This window comes from Corvus hawaiiensis, chromosome 7, assembly GCF_020740725.1.
Source record: "Corvus hawaiiensis isolate bCorHaw1 chromosome 7, bCorHaw1.pri.cur, whole genome shotgun sequence".
Lineage (NCBI taxonomy): Eukaryota > Metazoa > Chordata > Aves > Passeriformes > Corvidae > Corvus > Corvus hawaiiensis.
The window spans coordinates 38,675,738-38,694,130 of record NC_063219.1 but is presented as its reverse complement, the minus strand read 5'-3'; the positions used below and the strand labels follow the sequence as shown (position 1 = coordinate 38,694,130).

Sequence of the window (18,393 nt, the reverse complement as noted above, 5' to 3'; positions counted from 1 at the left end):
CAGTGTGGTGGGAACCTGCTTTGTAAAACCATGAAGATACAGAAAAGCAGAGCTTAAATACTTCACTCCTGCCACCTTAATTCATTTCTTGCCCTTCTCAGTAAAAAATGTCATTTTTCAGCTGGATGCTTTCAAGAAATCCATGCAGAGTTACATTTTTCTCAGCTTACTTACATCAGAACATAGGAAAATTGTCTTCCAGTCAGCACCACAAAAGTAAAACTAAGAGAACCTGGATCTTATCTCCATTTCCCACTTTCCCAGCGAGTTCTCCAGCTCCCCGTTTTAGCTCACCCTGGCAGATCAGATATGGTTTGACAGCAAGTTCTGATTTTTCCTGAAGAAATTCTCCAGCTGAGCCAACCTCACTTCACTAAAGATCCCAAGCTACCAGAGCTCTCCAAAAGGAATAACAAATTCCCTCCTCAAGGACTGGGATCATAAAGGAATGACAAGATTCCATCCCTCTGCAGGGGAGCCTCCAGCACAGCCAAGGTGTTGAGGCTGCAGGAAAACCAGGGAGAGGACAGGACCTGAACAACAGCAGGACACGGATTCTGACAGAGGTGATCCTGCAGAAATGAGGGAACATTTCAGCATTTCCTGTGCACAGAGCCCACTGCTTCCCTTCCTTGCTTCTGGGCTCCAGGAATGGGCTTTGGAGCTGGGAGGGAGAAAGCAGCAAGGTTGAATTTCTGCTGTGCTGAACAATTCCGTGCAAGGAGCAGACACCAGTGCTGGCCAGGGGCGCGAGTTGTCAGCAGGGAGAGCGGCTTTAATGCACATCCCATTGATCCCGGTGGCTCAGCAGTGGCCAGAGGCAGGAAATTTGATATGTTGGTGTCATCAGCGCTCAGATGTGGCTCAGGGGAAAGGGGTGCTAAAGGATTTCTCCCAGGAGGGACCAGAAGGGGCGGGATCCCCGTGACAAAAGGCAATTTTAAATGTCACCCGCAGTTAATGTCCCACAGACACCAGGAGACTCTCAGAGTGCACCGGGGAATGTTTGCAAAGGCAGAGCATAGAAGTGTTTAGCAAGAATAAAAATAAATAAAGGCAGGTTGGAGAACAGGCAAAAATGAGCTGGAAAGTTCTGAGAAGGCAGCCAGGAGGAACCGAGGGTCAGAAATGATCTAATCTGCATCCCCAGGGATCACCAAAGGCACGGAGACACATCCCCAGCTCAGGAGGGACGGGGCTGCAGGAACATTCGGCCAGGCAGGGGAAAAATTCCGCAGCAAAATGTACAGGATCGGCACAAGTGACACTCTCAGGGTGATTATCCCAGACCCAGCATCTCCTTGGATCAGACAGGTAAGGATTTCTTTGGGATCGGGGCCACGGGGGTTCCTTTCTCACACCTCCACAGAAGTTTGGATGTGGAAATGGGGCCGTGGCACTCCAAAGATGCTCCGTGAGAAAGTGCTTGGGCAGGAATTGTTTCTGATTTGCAAGACACTTCAGTATATGCTTACTTTAAAAAATGTATGTTGAGTACACACAGAAATCTCAATCTCCACATAAATTATTCACGTTATGCACAGTCATAGATTTCGTGTTAACCCACCTATAAAAAATGGGTTTGCCCAAAATAAATAAATCGATTTTACCACTGTATAAAACAGCAGAACATTTCAGTTCATTACTAAGCACACAAAATATTTTTACCAAGTTACCAGCTTTTCATTTGGGTTAATAAATCACCTAAATAAAAGGGCTGTACCTCGGAAAAAAATAATTGTCTTTATTGTATAGGAAGTTATGAAGCAACCATAAAAATACCGAACGAACTAAAAAATACCTAATCCCAAACCACAAAAGCTCCATAGAGATGCAGAAAGAGTTAAGGAGCATCGCAGGCAGCTGATGCCATCTTCTGGTGTCACTTACAGCGGGGATTTAAACCCCCCACGCGGAGTCGAGTCGGATCAGCATCAGGAGGAGGCGCCCCTTGTCCCCAGGGCGGGGCTCAGCGCAGCGCCATTAATTCGGGAAGGGGCACACAGGCAGCACGGGGCTCCAGCAGCTCCCGGCAGCTGCCAGCAGCGCGGCCCCGGGGAGCGGCAGCGCGGAGGGGGGACCCAGGGCAGCGCCTGCGGTGCCACGGGCGCGGCGGAGCGGCTGCCGAGCGTGCGGAGCGCGGCCGGGCTGCGCCGCGGGCACTCGCTGCCCTTCTGCTCCATTGGCTGCTCCTGCCCTCCCCAGGGGATCCCCACGCTCGTCAGGCACAGCACGGTGATTTTTACTGACATTCCCAAATTGATAACGTCTTGCCAGGGTATGATAGCACAGGGATGGAGTGTGGGCAGGCAGAGGTTGTGCTCTCCCACCAGACAAGAAGATTTATCTGTTACAAATTCGCTGTCTCTGCCTCAGTTTTTGTCTTCCTCCTTCTCCATTATCCTCCCCTGGGCAATTCCACTTGTGTTGGAGTTAAACCAGGGTCCCGTGGATTGAAGTTAGGCTGGACTAAAAAGATTTTACTGTTCTTAGTCACAGAAACAATCTTACCCTCAGCAAATTTGTAAGGTTGGGAGGGTGGGGAGGCCCTGGCATAGCATTCCCAGAGCAGCTGTGGCTGCCCCTGGATCCCTGGCAGTGCCCAAAGCCAGCCTGGATGCTTGGAGCAGCCTGGGATAGTGGAAGGGCACTGCCCCTGCCTCTAGCAGAGCTGAGTTTTAAGGTCCCTTCTAACACAAATCATTCTGGGATTCAGGGATTCCAAAAGTGATTTGGGTTCCCTCAATGTTATTCCCTGTTAGTTTTCAGATTTTAGTCCTATTCCAGATACATTATTTTCTTTTATTTCTATTTAAACTGGAGTTACTGGCTGACAATCCAGACAGATTAAATGAGTTAAATTCACAGTAGAATTTAACTTACATGTGTGCTCTTCGTTAATTTTTTGAGATTACAGCATTAAAAACCATCCAAAGGACACAGAGATTGCATTTAGAGATACAACAGGTGACTAGGAAATAAGCAAGTCACTGAGGAAACAGGGAATGTATCCTGAAACTCCCTTTTCCTCCTGAAAGGCACTTCAGAAGCAAACATTCAGTTCAGTTCTCACGTGAGGGAATGGCATTTTGGGTCCTGTCACCGCAGCAGGATGGCACAACCCAGCCAGTGTAGGGCTCTCCACACCCCCTCACTCCAGGCACTGCTGCTGGGGTCCTGCAAGGAGCACATCTAATGCTTCCCACATAACGAGCTGCTTGGATCAGCAGTAATGATCTTCCATGTGCCTTTGTTCAGATGGAAACACTTGGATCCTCACAGCTCACCCAACTTAGGAAAAATTCTCTCTCCCTCATCTTCCTTCTTTCCCAAGCAGCAGTTTGCCTGCTTTAATTTACTGAGGTTATTCCCAGTCTTTCCCATTAAAGTCTGAATGTTGCAAACCCTCAAAGCAGCAGAAACAGGGAATTGAGCTTTGAAACTGTTTCTCTCAAATCCGGAGAGCCTGTTGGGATGACAATTAAACACACATCAAAACTCCAGTCAGTCCATAAACAAATAAATAAATCTTATTAGAGAAAGAACCAGCATTTTCTAGTACCTGACATTTAAAACTCTGCACATGACATGAAATCCAGGAGAAATTGCTGTAGACAAACCAGGATTCCACAATCTCACCTGAATGACATTCCCAATACACAACAGAACAGAAATCCCTATGCCAGTCCTACTGCAGAGATGCACAAAGGAGGGAATTAAAACTGAACAATGTCATATCCTCAACATGTGTAAACAGCACAAAACCACCTCAGTCCGTGGCATTCCCAGCTGGGATCAGGACAAAGTATTTTATAGCAATACTCCCTCCCTTTTCTCTCTTTTTTTCTTCTTTTTAATGAAGATTTCCATGGCCTGCAGCACTCCCCTTTTCCTGCACTTGAGGCACACAGAAATTCTGCAGTGACTGTTCCAGTTCTGCTTCACAGAAGGTTTCACCACCACTAATCCTTTAAACGAAACCCATTCCACAGCTGGCACTTACCATCAGAGCCTTGGGAGTTTATGGAATCCTTCTCTGCACCTCACATTTGCCCAGAATCCATTAGAAGTTCGAAGCTCCAGCTAAAGGTTTTTTAAGTAATTAGATGAGGATTAGACTACATGAAATCAGAGATACACAGCAATCTTAGAGACCTCTTCTGGCCAATTTTCCCTGAAAATGATCCACTGAAAATGATCTTTGTAGTGAGAAGAGTCCATGCTAAGTGTACAGCTTTCAATCTGCAGAGGAAATTACTTCCCATTTTCATTAAGCTTCCAAAGGGTTTTGGGGATGGTAGTGAAGCAAGGTTATTTCTAGATATCAAGGAGAATAATTTTTTTTCTTTACAGACTCAAATTTCCAACAGTTCTTCCCAAGAAAAAAAAAATAATTCATTTATACTTCAGACTATCAGTCATGCCCTGAAATGAGTCCACCTCTACAGAAAGCCTGGAAAGATCAGATAAAGAAGAATTTTCAGGGAGCAGCAAGCCCAGTGAAGGCACAGTGCAGCCACAGGTGCCCCCCCAAAGCTGCCACCACCCCTCACCTGACCAAGGCAGTGCCGTGAGTTCCTCTATTCCCAGCAGGAATAATCTATCCTCACCTCTCCCTGCAAACATCATACAGAACAAAAAAATAGAGCATCAGTTAAGCAAAAGCCAGGTAATTTTAGACATCTGAGTTCGTGACGAGCTCCCAGGATTTAAAGCTCTGCAAGTGTTTTTAGCTGCCAGGAGTGTTAACTCGCACAACGTATGATAAAAGCAGGTTTAAACACAGCTTGGATTAAAAATAATTCTTTATACAGAAAGCCAAGAAGGAAAACACACTGACTGCATGACACAGGCAAAGCACATCTTGACTTTCCTGGGAGGGTGGGTCTGGACTAAACAACATCCCCAGGTTCCTTCCCACCTCAGTGCTTGTGGATTTGCAATACAGAAACACCCACGTGTGGAGAAGAAAACAGCAGAAATGATTCACCCCATTTCCTTGGCAGGGCAAGAAACTCTCATTCACTGTTTTCCCAGGTCTCAGGTCCCAGCCCATCCCTCCCCCTACCACAGAAGTATCCCATAATATGCAACCTTCTGGAAATAAGTGCATATGCTGGGATCACCAGAGCTTCCAGAATTCCTGCCGTCCCTGCTTGCACACTGTGAAATAACCACATATGCACCATGGCCAGGTTTTGATATGTATTTTTATTTCCCTGCAGTTTTCACTTATCAAGAACAAGTAACAGGGAAAGTTGTCTGAACTAGTGCATAAACAAACATTCGGAAACACCACTACACGTATCTAATGTACAAGAACCGTATAAAAAAAGTCACTAAAACACTACACTACGAAGGTGTCCAACGCTTACAGTCAGACTTTTTCCAACCCGTTACTTGCCTTGTAGCCACAGGAAAACTCTCCAAAATTGAAAAGACAATCTTGCCACAACCCTCCCTCCCCCCCCACCACCTGGGATGGCTCGATAGCTAGACATCCAATAATGAATTATTGCAATGATATAGAATGCAATACATACCTGGTAAAATATCCTTTATGTGGTGTGGTACAGTTTGAAAGCCGGTTAAAATAAGCAGTCTTCGGATAAAATGGCATCAAGGTGAAAATTTTCTCTGATCTGCACAATTGGAGATGTGCCAGATGCATAATTTTCCTAGTCAGGTTTTTTTTTTTCCTCTCCTGTGTAATTATTTTTTATAAACTGGTATTATAAATAGAAATATACATTCAAAATATATGGAAAAGTGAGTTACTACATTAAATTTGCATGTATCGATCCATCCCTTTCCCCTGCACAGTAATAGAAAATACTATTTTGCCTTGAACTTCATATTTGACAGTGAAATGCCACTAAAGTATTTACCAAAAAGTCCATCTAGTCAAATTGTGAAACAAAATGAACCAAGTGAAAACTTTACATTTCCTTTAGAAAAAAATTACAAGAATTTTGTTTCCTAGCTATGAATCTTTAACTTTTTTTTTTTAGACACAAAGTTGCATTTATTTGTACAAGATACAAAATGTAAACATGGCAAAATAAATAGTTTAAACAAGTGATGCAGGATCCCATGTCATGCTCATGATCCCATTAAAGAATTATTTTTTAATCCATTCAGTTGCAAATTCAAGTGCAAAAGCATGATGATGAATATCTACTATTCAAGTAACAGAAATAATATTGATGATACAAATAAACTATTTTACAAGGTAGTGATTTTCCCAATTTTACAAAATTTACATTATATATCGACTTAATACACGATATAATTGGAGTCCATTCAGGTCTAGCTCAGTTCTCTGTGATCCACAGAGTGCTGTGTTTGCATTCAGTTGGAATAGAAAGGAGCACACCATGAGCACAGCTGGGGACACTGCTTGGAGGTTATGTCACTTCCATGGCCACTGTGGTCTCTGCGATGCCGTTCAAGCCCAGGCGCTCTGGTTCATGGTTCTCTCTGCAAGCGAAGCAGATCCCACAGTTACAGCCACAACAGGACATTTCCTCACACAGTTTTTAGTATTTTCTTTCGTATTTTCATACAGCTGTTACCTGGACCACGGAGAAATCTTAGTAACACACTGCAAACATTATTTAAAAGTAAATCCTGGCATTCAACAACTGCTGTTACTCAACAATGCAGTCCCTTCTGCAAGATTATTGCATTTCACTGTCCATTTCCAGCCTAAGTTACGGATAAAATTACTAAAAGCTCTCCTGAAGGAACAAAGTCAAGATATGATAATTCAGTATCAGTTATTCCGTTAATAACCCAAGTGTTGTTGTAATTCCCCCCATTCTGCTTTAGCACTAATTTTTTACTCATTTACTAATACCCATGTTTTTACTTTTCCAAATCACAAACATGACTTTGTTTTTTGAATATCATATAATCCAGCAGAGACTTGGAACAAAGCCCAAATATTGCCATTTTCAGAAAAATCTGCCAACTGCAAAGCTGCTGCCATTCCTATGAAACATCATCTAAGTATCCTGGAATAACAGTGCTGTTCAATGAATAAATATCTTAAAAGTTGGACTTGATCTTAAAGGTCTTTTCCAACCTAAACAATTATGAATTATGATTTTATATGAAAGATGCAGGCTGTCACTTTTCTGGTTTGTGTTCTACATAAATATGTAATACATATATCCATATGTAAATATAAAAATATGTGTGCCAGCCTTTACCTTCCAATATTGGTACACAATGATTTAGAGGGAACATGAGGAGAGCTTGACAGAATCTACCTGAAAGTGCTGCATGAGAAGGGATAGAAGGGACAAATGAAATGGCTAAAATTCAAGCAGAGCAGAAGTTGACCATAACTACTGGTGCCTAAAGGCAGTGCACATTATTTGAGGGGTTAATTTGCAAAATCAGCTCTTGTGGCTTGCCATGGCCACACTGAAGGTGCTGAGGGTGTTCCTGGGAGGCTGAGGGTGCTGAGCAGCCTCTTAGAGGTGGAACAGATTCCCTCTAGTGCAGAGTTGGGCATGACTATGGAGAGGACACAGCCTGAAGCTGCACCATGGGAGGTTTGGGTGGGACACAAAAGGAATTTCTTCATGGAAAGGGTTGTCAAGCACTGAAACCGCCCAGGGAGGTGGGGGAGTCACTGCTGAGGTGAGGATGGGTCCCAGGCCGGACACTGATTTTGGCGATTCCAACCCAAACGATTCTGCGATTCCAACCACAAGTGGGAGCTGCTGCAGCCCTGTCCCCACTCACCTTGCTATACTGCTGATGGCACTGCTGGGAGTTACCTTTGGCACTCTGTCCATGCTGGCAGCAACTGTGGCAAGTTTTAAGGCTGTTGGCGAGGGCGCTGAAGTCCGTGTATTGATATGAACATTGACTGGAGACACAACACTGACGTTGTTGAGGTGCACCGCGCTCGGCAGGCAGGAATTGTTCATGGGGAGAGGCTGAGGGCTGCTCGTGCACAAGGCTGGGATTAAGTGGTTTGTGGTGCTGTGGCCAACTGTCCTTACGAGCTGTACAGTTGAGATCCCTGGGCTGGATGATAAAGCCATGTTGGTGGAGTACAAAGTTCTGGAGGTTCCTGGTACATGGAATAAATGGCAGGTGTTAAAATTGTGACATTTTGCAGATGAAAAGCCAAAGATTAAGCTCAAGGGCAATGCTTTTTGAGTGTGTATGACATTAATGTCTGGATTTTACAGATTCGCAAGATGGAAAAATTCAGAAGTGGCAGCATGGCACACTCCCACGTGCGTGATCTTCCACCCTCAAAGCACTGCCCTCTTGGGTATGAACTCAGACAATTACACAGATCTCTCTCTCTATCCTGGAACCGCTCCAGTTTATTGATTTTATTCAGTCGTATTTTTTCTCCCTTTATTCATTTCATATTATCATTAACCCAGCCTGGCAGAAGGTCTATAAAACTAATCACATCATTAGCTGCGAAAGCAACAAATTACTTTAAAAGCCTCTTCTTCATCCCGTCAGCCCAAATCCCATTTGCCTCTTGGCATCGTGGAGAAGGCACCAGCACAACCAGCACCAGAGGAGGAGGGCTGGGAGGGGGCACTGAATGCCAATGGCTGCACTTTTTGGGACAAATCCTAAATGCAGTGAAACCTGAGGCTCACAGTGATGTCAGAAGAATTGCCAGTAGAGGTTGGTTAGTACGTTTTTGGCTGAACACACAAGTGAAGTAACAACCAAATAATGCATCAACTTTTCCACTTCCTTCTCTAAGTACTTAAAGTTTTAAGCAGCTGATTTAGTCTTTCATTACAAACTCACATTGGTTTAAAATGCTATCATTTAGACTTTTGATCAGAACATATCATTAGAGGACAAAGACTACCAGAGGAAAGCAAACAATGCTCTTCCAAGGTAAAGAGCATTTGGTAGTTTCATATCCATTTTAACAACATATACTGAATCTCAGGCACCAGGTGGGATTCTTGGGGCTGTCCTGTACAGGGCAAGGAGCTGGACTTTGATGATCCTTGTGGGTCCTTTCCAACTCAGGATATTCCATGATTCAAACCACTGCTCCAAAGTACTTCAGGGAACAATACTTAAAACGATCACAACTAACACATTTCTTTTTGTTGTTGTTTATTAATATTTAGAAATCAGCAATAAGATCAGTTGATAATTAAGACCAGTTGATACTCTCAGCTCATTCCAGACCAGGATTTTTAAGGGCCCCTCACCTGAAGGCTGGACAACACCATTGATATTGTTGTGGCTGGTGTTCTGATCCTTCGTTCCCTCACTGCGCCCGGGCGCAGGGGCACTGACCACTGCAGAGGCAGCAAAGTGGGCACTGGCTGAATCCAGGGTTTTGGACATACAGTCAGAGGTGCTGGAGCCCTGCAGGAAGGGGAAAAGATGGTTCTCATAATTATTCAAGTACAAAATGAAATACACCTTAGGATTGCTACAGTGCACAAGCAAAGCACATAAATAAACACAGCTTCTACATGCGACCTAATGCACCACAACTCTGAACATTCCTGTGTTACCAGGCTGATGAAAAGTTGGAAATCTGTATCCAAATGAGTGTTAAACAAGTGCTACCCAAGTACTTGTTTAACAAGTGCTACCAGGCCATGGCCAGTGCTACTCTCAGCACAACAAATCACTTTAGCGTGTGTTGCTTGGCTTGGAGAGGGAAAGGCTCCAGGGAGACCTTGGTGCTCCTTCCAGGGCCTAAAGTGGCTCCAAAAGAGCTGGAGAGGGACTTTGGAAAAGCGATGCAGGGACAGGACACAGGGAATGGCTTCCCACTGGCAGAGGGCAGGGATGGATGGGAGATTGGGAAGGAATTGTTCCCTGGGAGGGTGGGCAGGCCCTGGCACAGGGTGCCCAGAGCAGCTGGGGCTGCCCCTGGATCCCTGGCAGTGCCCAAGGCCAGGCTGGGCATTGGGGCTTGGAGCAGCCTGGAACAGTGGGAGGTGTCCCTGCCCAGGGCAGGGGCTGGAATGAGCTTTAAGGGGATGATTTAAGGTCCCTTCCAACCCAAACCACACAGGATTCCCTACGATTGGAGCAGTTTCCTCTAAGAGGACAACCATGTCTTAAATCTCCTTCTCTGTTCTGCCTCAATGCTCTGCAGCTGCAAATCTCAGGGATGTTCAGTATTTGTGGTACATCCATTCCCAGGGAGTGACTTGTGCCACAGAGTAACTGCCAGCACATTCTGGAATGCCACTCTGTTACTCCAGTTCCTACTGGAAAGACTCACCATTCTTACTGGAAAGAACATTAATTCTGCAATTCCAATTTATATTAACTAAGAAAATGACTTTGCACAGAAGCTTGAAGTGTTTTAAAGATCCAAAGTTCATTTGTTTTGTTTAAATATATTTGGCATCGTGTCTTTACACTTACAAAAAACGTCATCAGTATCTGCCAACACAGAATCTGATTAATTTAAGTAGAAAACACTGAGGGGAAGGGACAATCAGCACAAGCAATTAGATATAAAATGCTCCAAGTAATACACATTTTCCTAGTAACAAACAACAGCAACAGCTTTTATGTTTTATTGGGAAGAAGCTAACAGAAAACTAAGTGCAATGGAAAAGCATTCTTCCCTTGCAAGGGATTCCAGAGGAAAAATGGGATTCTTTTAGAAGCCAGAATATGCAAATATGCAAAGCTCTCTTTTTCCTCTCAGAGGTACCAATTTTTAGTGCTCACTGAACATCTGTTCATAATAGAACACATTACCTCAGAAGGTAATTTTAATAAAGTCTCTTCAGAGCACTTATAGACAGGAAGACAAAACCATTGAAAATAGAAAGAGCTGAGAGCACACACAGATATTTTTACACTGGTAACTCTGTGGATGCAGGTAACACATTCAGCTACAAAGTCTCTTACTCAACTTGTAAAATGGAGCCAACTTACTAAAAAAACCCTGAGCAAAGAGTTTTACATTCCCTCTAAAATGTCCCACATTTGCTGGGGTGTCCCACTTGGTGGTAAGAGATGAGCAGCACTGTAAACAAAAGGAAGTGTCAGGACATGGCAGGGTGGGAGCAGTACCTGTGCTTTCGGATGTGTCTGTTGGGAGGAATGCTGAGATTGCTGCTTCTGCTGCAGCTGGGCCAGCTGCTGCCTCTGCATCTGCACTAACTGCTGTTGGTGTGTCTGGAACTGCTCCTCTGTGATCCCCCCTGTGACTACAGGAAAGAAAGGAGCCACAGTTACACAGCCTGCACAAAACACACACATGGAGAAGGCAAGAGCGCGGCTAAGGTGGGTAACAAGCGGGTGAAGACAACAGAAATCACATCAGATACACCCAAAATCTTCACATCTTATGTAAAGGAGAGGTCAAGCTGTGTTTGTTTGTTGTGTTCTTTCAATGAATCAATTTGTAACAAAAGAATTCAGAGCTTTTCATTGCTTTTAAGCAGTTTCTATCTTTGCTGGTTTTCTCTCCAGTAGCTTTAGGCAAAAGCTTAAGAGAAATGACTTTCCTGGCTTTCAGAAAAGCAGCACAGCCTAAAAATCAGAGCTGAGGAGAAAGAACCCTGGGCTGAGCTGGGCGTCTTCTTTGCCAGTTAACACTGGGAGCTGATTCCTGGACCATTTCCTTTCCGTCCCTTTCTCCAACACCAGAATGGATTCTGAGGGAAGCACACCACTGGCATGGGAGATTTTTCTCTGCCAATTATTGTTTGAAATGCAGTAAGAGTTTAGGGGTGCCACAGTAAGTTTATTTTTGAGAACCAGGTTAATGCCACCCCAGTAATCTCACAGGCCCAACACATGAAGGGAACGAAGTTAGAAAAGCTGGTTTTAATATTCGCCCCCTGAAGAACTGCACACTTGGTAAACTGGAAATATTGACAAGGGTTTCATGCTAAAACCTGAGCTGTGTGCAGGTAACCCAAGAGCTCTCTTGGGAGCAAGTAAAGAGAGAATTCACTTATCAGAAATTCCCATGAATTCATTTCAACACTTCATCCTCAACTCTGTTTTTCCAAGACTGAAGCTGTGCTGCACCTCAAACACCTGGTTTCTGCAGGAATATCCTCCTATCAAGAGCCACTGAGCTAACATTAAAACACAGTGATTCATTTTTCAGGGTTTGGCTCTTCCATTTACCACTTTTAGTACTCGTGGTTGTCCTGAAATTCCATTGTGGAAAAAATACCAGAATGAGGACTGTGACTGCTTAGAAATTAGTACTGAAACTTCTTTACTGCTTCATTTTTAAACCAGGTTTCAACCATGTTAGGAGAGCACTTAAAAGTCCAATTACTTAAAAGTTACTCCTTTTAAACTCTAGCAATATTAAGATTTCCAACCTAAGTTTATTTCACATTTACTTTGTTCCTCTTGCAGATTCTTACCTAGAATTTAACTCCAAGTTAAATCAGCTCAACCTGCTACATTCCCTCACAAAACACACGGCATTGCTGAAGGCAACAGTGCCAAGAACAGCATTATGGAATATTACATACATTTCTATTTTTAAGTTCTGAGGTAACAAATCCCAGAAAATGTGTTTTGTTTTATAGAAAGCTGTTTAAGAACAAGGTTAGATTTCATGTTTTCAATTTCCCTGCCTTCCCAGTTTGTCACAGACCACAGAGTCAAGGTTTACTCTTCTCCAGGATACAGGGAAGGTAACTCCAGAATTCAGTATTCCCTCACTCTGCCTTTATGTGCCTGAATTTCAGGTATTTATTCAGTCGGGCTGAGCTCAGCTGTTCACCTTGTTATAAACCAGCAAATGTTCATTAGCACATTAAGTATCATTTGCTTCTGCCAAATCAAACACCTGGAGGGTCCTAGAGAAAAAAAGAGCAAACTTTCACCGTGTCCCAAGGCAGCCTCTAAGGTCAGGGTTAAGAGCTCTGCAGCTTCAGGGGGGGTTTTACTTTATCTGAGCCTGACTGGGCTGAAAAACCGCACCACAACAGGGTAAAAAAAGTCACTTCAGCTTTCACTTGCATGCTCCTCTCCTCCTTGGAAGGTTTGCATTACTATGTCACTTCTCTCAGGACTTGAAGGCTTTAATCAAAGATCATCTTGCACGCTGCCCCAAAAGTGGCATTGCATTAATTACTCCTACATGGTATTTAAGGCTGGGGAAAAAATACCTCTAAAAAGTAAAAGTTTGTTCCACAAGCAAAATCCTTCAGCTGGGAATAGCATCTTGTGCAGTTGTGCTCTCTCTAGGGACATGCTTTTCCCATTTCCCATTTACAACATGAGCAAGAGAGTAATTTAGCTCAAAAAATTGGTTCTTGAATCATGCACTAATTAGGTATTTTGAAGAAAAGTCTACTTGCATACTTTTAAAATTAAAAAATTCTGTTTGTACAATGCATTTGAGGAAATACCAGAGTTGCTTTACTAATACAGGGAAAAATGTAACACAGAGGTAATTCTACATATTCTTGTGCACCAAAAATCAAAGCCACTCCCCAGTCCTCTCTAAAACAAAATAACAAAAAAAATTAAAAATAATCAGTTTAAGTACTGCCACCGTTTCCTCTGGAGGGAACACCAAACCAGCTGTAAAATTAACTGATTTCAACAATTACTTCCCAAAAAGAATGACTTCAATAAATGCAGTGACAGTGCCTGGGCACTCTGGTCAGCCCTTCTAAAATGTATTCCCTATTTGCTAGTGAGAAAATCCAAGAGCCGTGCCTCTTGCTGGTGCAGTTATTTGGGGAAGAATCCTGTTGTCTATTGTGTCTGATCCTGTTCCAGAATTGCAGGATCAAGTTTGTAATTTAAATCTATGACAAAAAAAAGTCCTCCCCAGCCAAAAATTTCATGCATAATGTAGTTCAACTGCTGAGGGATTTCCATTTAATTTAAATGTATTTCTCAGATGAATTCTAAAATTATACCACAACTTTATTACTATTCCTCCAAAAAGTGGCTTAGATCCATCAGATTTGGTTTTCTTCTTTTTTCAGCTATTTCTTTAACAGCTCTTGGTGTTTATCAGTAATCCCATCACACTGAACTGCCCCTTTCTGCTACAGCTGCAACTCCCCAGGCCTTCAAGTTCTTTCAAGAAATAATTACATAAAATATGTAGTACATTCTATCTCTGCTCTTTTCATGCAGCAGGAAAATGCTCCTGTGCCAATCTTTTCATGGGAGAGAACAATCTGAAGGTTACAGTGACCACACTGAAAAGCTGTGGAAGTATTGGGCTGGAATAAATACTCTGTGCCTCTGTCAGAACAAGGCACATTACTGCAGATTAAATACCCATTCCTACAGCTTTGAGAGAAATGGAACATTCCACAACCACAGCAATTACGGAATTCAGAGTCAATTCTATCAAATTATCTTGGTTTACAATACAAGATGGAGTAGGGATATATTCAGGTGCTCACTGTTGTAGGAGATCTCATTTGCTGCATCTCAAATTTTTCAGATTTTTGGATTATCATCTCATTATGACTCCCTTATGATTATAAACAGGTGACAGTGTTAAATCTTGAGCCATTACAACTCTAGCTCGTGAAGCAAGTGATGCAAACACTGGTCAATTTAAGCTTAAACCAATCTTCTCATCACTGGATGCTTCCAATATCAACATTTTTACCATTTTCAGACCTTTTCACACCTGCTCAGGGCACTCAGGAACTTCCTACATTTTTTTGAGTCAAAAAAGGAAACTGACAACAAAAATGAGCCACACCCACCCTCCCCAAGAAACCACCAGTTTTGTTTTGCATTCACAGCGAGCATTCTTCTACCCTTAAACAAGGTTAGACCAATTAGTGCCATTAAGACTCAATTAGACCTAAGCAATTCCTAATATGAGCAGAATCCCTGCTTTGAATAATGTTTGAATCCAGTACTTCAAACTCTAATGGCAGCAAAGCTGAAAGAAGAGCACTGTTTGTGGGAAGTTTGTTCGTTTTAAGAAACAAAAAAAATAGTCACGTTGTATCTGTGGTTAGAAGATCTTATCAGTCCAATCACAAGGAAAACCCCCCAAATTCAGTATTTTCAATCCCAGAAGAAGCCAAATCCTTGCCTACCTGATATGCCATTCTTGCTGGTGTTCAATAAAGCTACAGATGCTGCAGAGACTCTTTTATTATTCACAGTCTGCCCTGCTTTCCTTGAGGTACATTCTTCACTATCACTGTCCTGGAGATTGAGTAGCCTGGGCTGAAAACACTGCAGTCGACATGATCTGATATTGCTTAAGATTTCAGGAAGGGACAGTCTGTTTTCACAATGTTTATTGGAAGCATTGGTCCGTGAAAAATTAGAAGAAAAGTCTAAAGTCTGAGAAGAGCTTGAAAAACTGTTCAGCATTTCCGGGTCAATCTGCCTCAAGACAGGATCATGTTCTGTGGATATTCGGTCCATAATAACCCTGATTAAAGAGAGAGGAGGAGGAAAATCATTAGTTTCGTTATCTCTTTTTTAATACTTTTATCCTTTGAAGGCGAATGAAGAGTAAAAATAACCCAGCTGTACCTTCCACCCCTGCCAATCCTCCTCCTTGCAAATCCTATACATCTCCTTGGGATTGTAAGGGTTGTAAGGCAATGCCTGAACCTCAGTTTGTCCAATTCTGCCAGCTCTGGGCGTTCATACGAAGAATTCATTTGGTCCAAACGAGGCTGTGAAGAAAGAAAAGGTAATTTTATAGGCTCACTCAGAGGGTGCTTTGATTGGGGCACTGGTTATCATGCACAGGCTCCAGGACAGAACACGTGGTTTATGTTGAGTTAACCAAAACTCCAACGGCTTCAGTAGTTAAAAAATGAACTCTAACATTGAGGCTGTTAAATACTCTGCTTCTAACAGCAAGGGAGAAGTAGGAGAAAATGAAAATAGAAGTTTTCAGTCATCTCAACATCTTTTGGCAAAAGAATGAGCTCTCAGGCTTAGGGAAAAAAGAAAGGAGCATAAATTCTAAATAAGAGGGAAGCTTCAGCTTGGACCCTTCAGAGCCAAGCAGAAAAGGGGATGTTCTTGCAATTGTCTTTGGACTCACCAAAGCTTCAAAGCTTTCCTGGTGAGAGTGGGAACAGAAGAACTGCAACATTAACACTATACCAACCTAAACTAAAAGAAACCACCACTAAACCCAAGGGCACAGGCTTACAGCATAATACTGGCATCCTGCTCTTCTCCTGAAAGCACAAGGTCCATCAGGATCATTTTCTTCTTCTGCTTCTGACACTGGTGAGGGCACCTAGACCAGAAAACAACGTTATTGTCCCAACTGCCACCTTTGTATAATTGTATTTATTATAAAAGTTTATGTTTATATAACATGAACTGCCACATTTATGTATCGAAGCACAGCTAGGCAGGAGAACTCAGTTTATACAAAGAGCTTTAAAATCTATTCAGAGCTGGGAGAAGCCAGCCTGGCCAAATGGCAGGTAACTGAAATTTCTGCCTTCTGTACACCGAGATTTTGGTGGTTACCTGTGGGAACTCGTCCTCATCGGAGCTGTGGAAGTCGTACTGTTTGATATCGCTCTTGCTGAGCACAGGCAAGGGCTCAGCCAGGGGCTGAGGGGTCACCACACACTCCAGTTTGGGCTTCTTCAGGTACTTCTTCTTCTGACGGACAACATCGGACACCTCCTCCTTCAGAGAGGAGTGGTGAGGATGCTGTTGGAGAAGAACAAACAGAAAATGCTAAAAACTAAGGCATGAGAAGAGAAAACTTAATTACTTTAAGACGTGACTGCTTGTCTTCCAAAGGCTCTGGAAACATTTGAGACACATCCTGCAAAATTTACTGAACACATTAAACCCCACAACTTTGCCTCTGATTGTTTTTACAGGTATTTATTAATAAACAGAGAGCTCTCAAGCCATATGACTGCCTAAGAGGCTCCCCACTCTGCACTACACTCAGTATATTGTAATTGCAATTCCTCTTTCAATTATTTTCTGAGATCTCATTTTTCCACGGCACTTTCAATTTTCTGAACCGCTCAGACATGTTCAAAAGAAACAATTTAATTTGTTTCCTGTTTCTCACAGAGCTGGCACTTTTGAACAGATGTGATGGTATTTGGGTTGGCTATTTAAGATTTTTCTCACACGAACCCTCTGCAGTGAGCAACTCCATCGATACTGAACTGTCCACTTGAACACAAATGTTATTAAACTTCAAAGCTCCCATTTGAAAAGATTATTTCACTTGCAAAATTCTCCATTTGAAGGAGAAGCCAGTGCAGTTTTAAAAAGTGTTTCAATTTACCCCGAATTAACACTCATCAATAACAGCCTGACTGAAGCTAACTCCACTAATGGAGCTCAGCTTGGGAATCAGAGGAGAAACACGAGCAATGCCAAAATTCCTGGAGAACCAGGCATTCAGGGGTTTGTATGGAATTCTGGGACCACTAGGTGTCGCAGGTGCTAAATACAAATTTCCAGAGGACTTCAACTCTCAGCCTCATCCCCAAGCATTTTAACTCCTAATATTTCAGGTTATTTCTTCAGAGACATGCTTGAATCTGAAGTATATCCAAAGGAACGATGATTCCAAAGGAATGATGATCCCAGGAACAAGAGACTCACAGCAGGAAAAAAAAAAATCTCACCTTAACTTTACATTCTTGAACTTTGTGGTGGCTGCCATTATGGAGAGATGATGGAGTTGTGCCCATCTCTTTTTCGGGTCTATTCAGCTTCACTTCATTGAGGATTTCACCTCCATAATCACCCAAATGGTACCTGAAAAAAACAGGATCAAAACTACAGTACTGCATTTCCACTGGGAAATGTCTGAAAGACACAAACCATTGTCTTCCAACTGTCTACACAAATCCCTTCAATTTTAGCTTCTGAAGTTCCTGGTGCTACAATAAATAAATTTTAAGAGATGATTTCAAAGCCATTCAATGAAAATTTATAACCTTGGTTTTTATAATCTGGAATTTTACCTTTTCTCCACAACTTCCAACGTTAAATGCAACAGCTCCCGTTTTGTTTTCTCTCTCCTCTTAATCATCTCCAAAATTGTTATGGCTCTGCTAAACTCCCTCCTTAATTTCAACATCTTCTCATAAGATGCTTCATCGTTCTTTCGGTTCTGTTGAGAGATGAAACAAATCTTTAGTCAAAAGCAAAAGCCATGAGGCACAAACTGCAAAAATAAAGTTACATAATGCTGCTGCAAATGAGGCTCATGAGGACACTCCAAAGCAGCTTTTCCTAAAGCAGATTCTACTTGGTAAACAAAGCCAAGTTTAAGAGTAAACTGAGAAGAACTTTTCAGCCATTTTCCCCCATGTTTTGCTCAGATTCCAGACCAACCCAGTGCAAGTTTGTCAGAATTCAAGCCTACAACACTTTCCCCACCTTGATTCCACACACAGTAAGGCTGTACAAGTGCACAAAGCAAAATGC

At 42.7% G+C, this 18,393-nt stretch overlaps 1 protein-coding gene across 2 annotated transcripts in view; it reads right to left on the bottom strand.

Annotated features, from left to right (window-relative positions):
• Window positions 1-5,192: 5,192 nt before the first annotated feature.
• Window positions 5,193-18,393, bottom strand: part of EPC2 (enhancer of polycomb homolog 2) — a 35,664-nt gene continuing 22,463 nt past the window's right edge. For both annotated transcript variants that reach the window (XM_048309973.1, XM_048309974.1), the window contains exons 5-14: window positions 17,928-18,076; window positions 17,586-17,718; window positions 16,453-16,641; window positions 16,124-16,213; window positions 15,490-15,635; window positions 15,042-15,385; window positions 11,059-11,195; window positions 9,219-9,378; window positions 7,756-8,089; window positions 5,193-6,480 (exon numbers count right to left, since the gene is read on the bottom strand). In XM_048309973.1, the coding sequence (XP_048165930.1) occupies window positions 6,408-6,480; window positions 7,756-8,089; window positions 9,219-9,378; window positions 11,059-11,195; window positions 15,042-15,385; window positions 15,490-15,635; window positions 16,124-16,213; window positions 16,453-16,641; window positions 17,586-17,718; window positions 17,928-18,076 (1,755 nt within the window). In that variant the 3' untranslated portion in view covers window positions 5,193-6,407. The remainder of the gene's footprint in view (window positions 6,481-7,755; window positions 8,090-9,218; window positions 9,379-11,058; window positions 11,196-15,041; window positions 15,386-15,489; window positions 15,636-16,123; window positions 16,214-16,452; window positions 16,642-17,585; window positions 17,719-17,927; window positions 18,077-18,393) is intronic.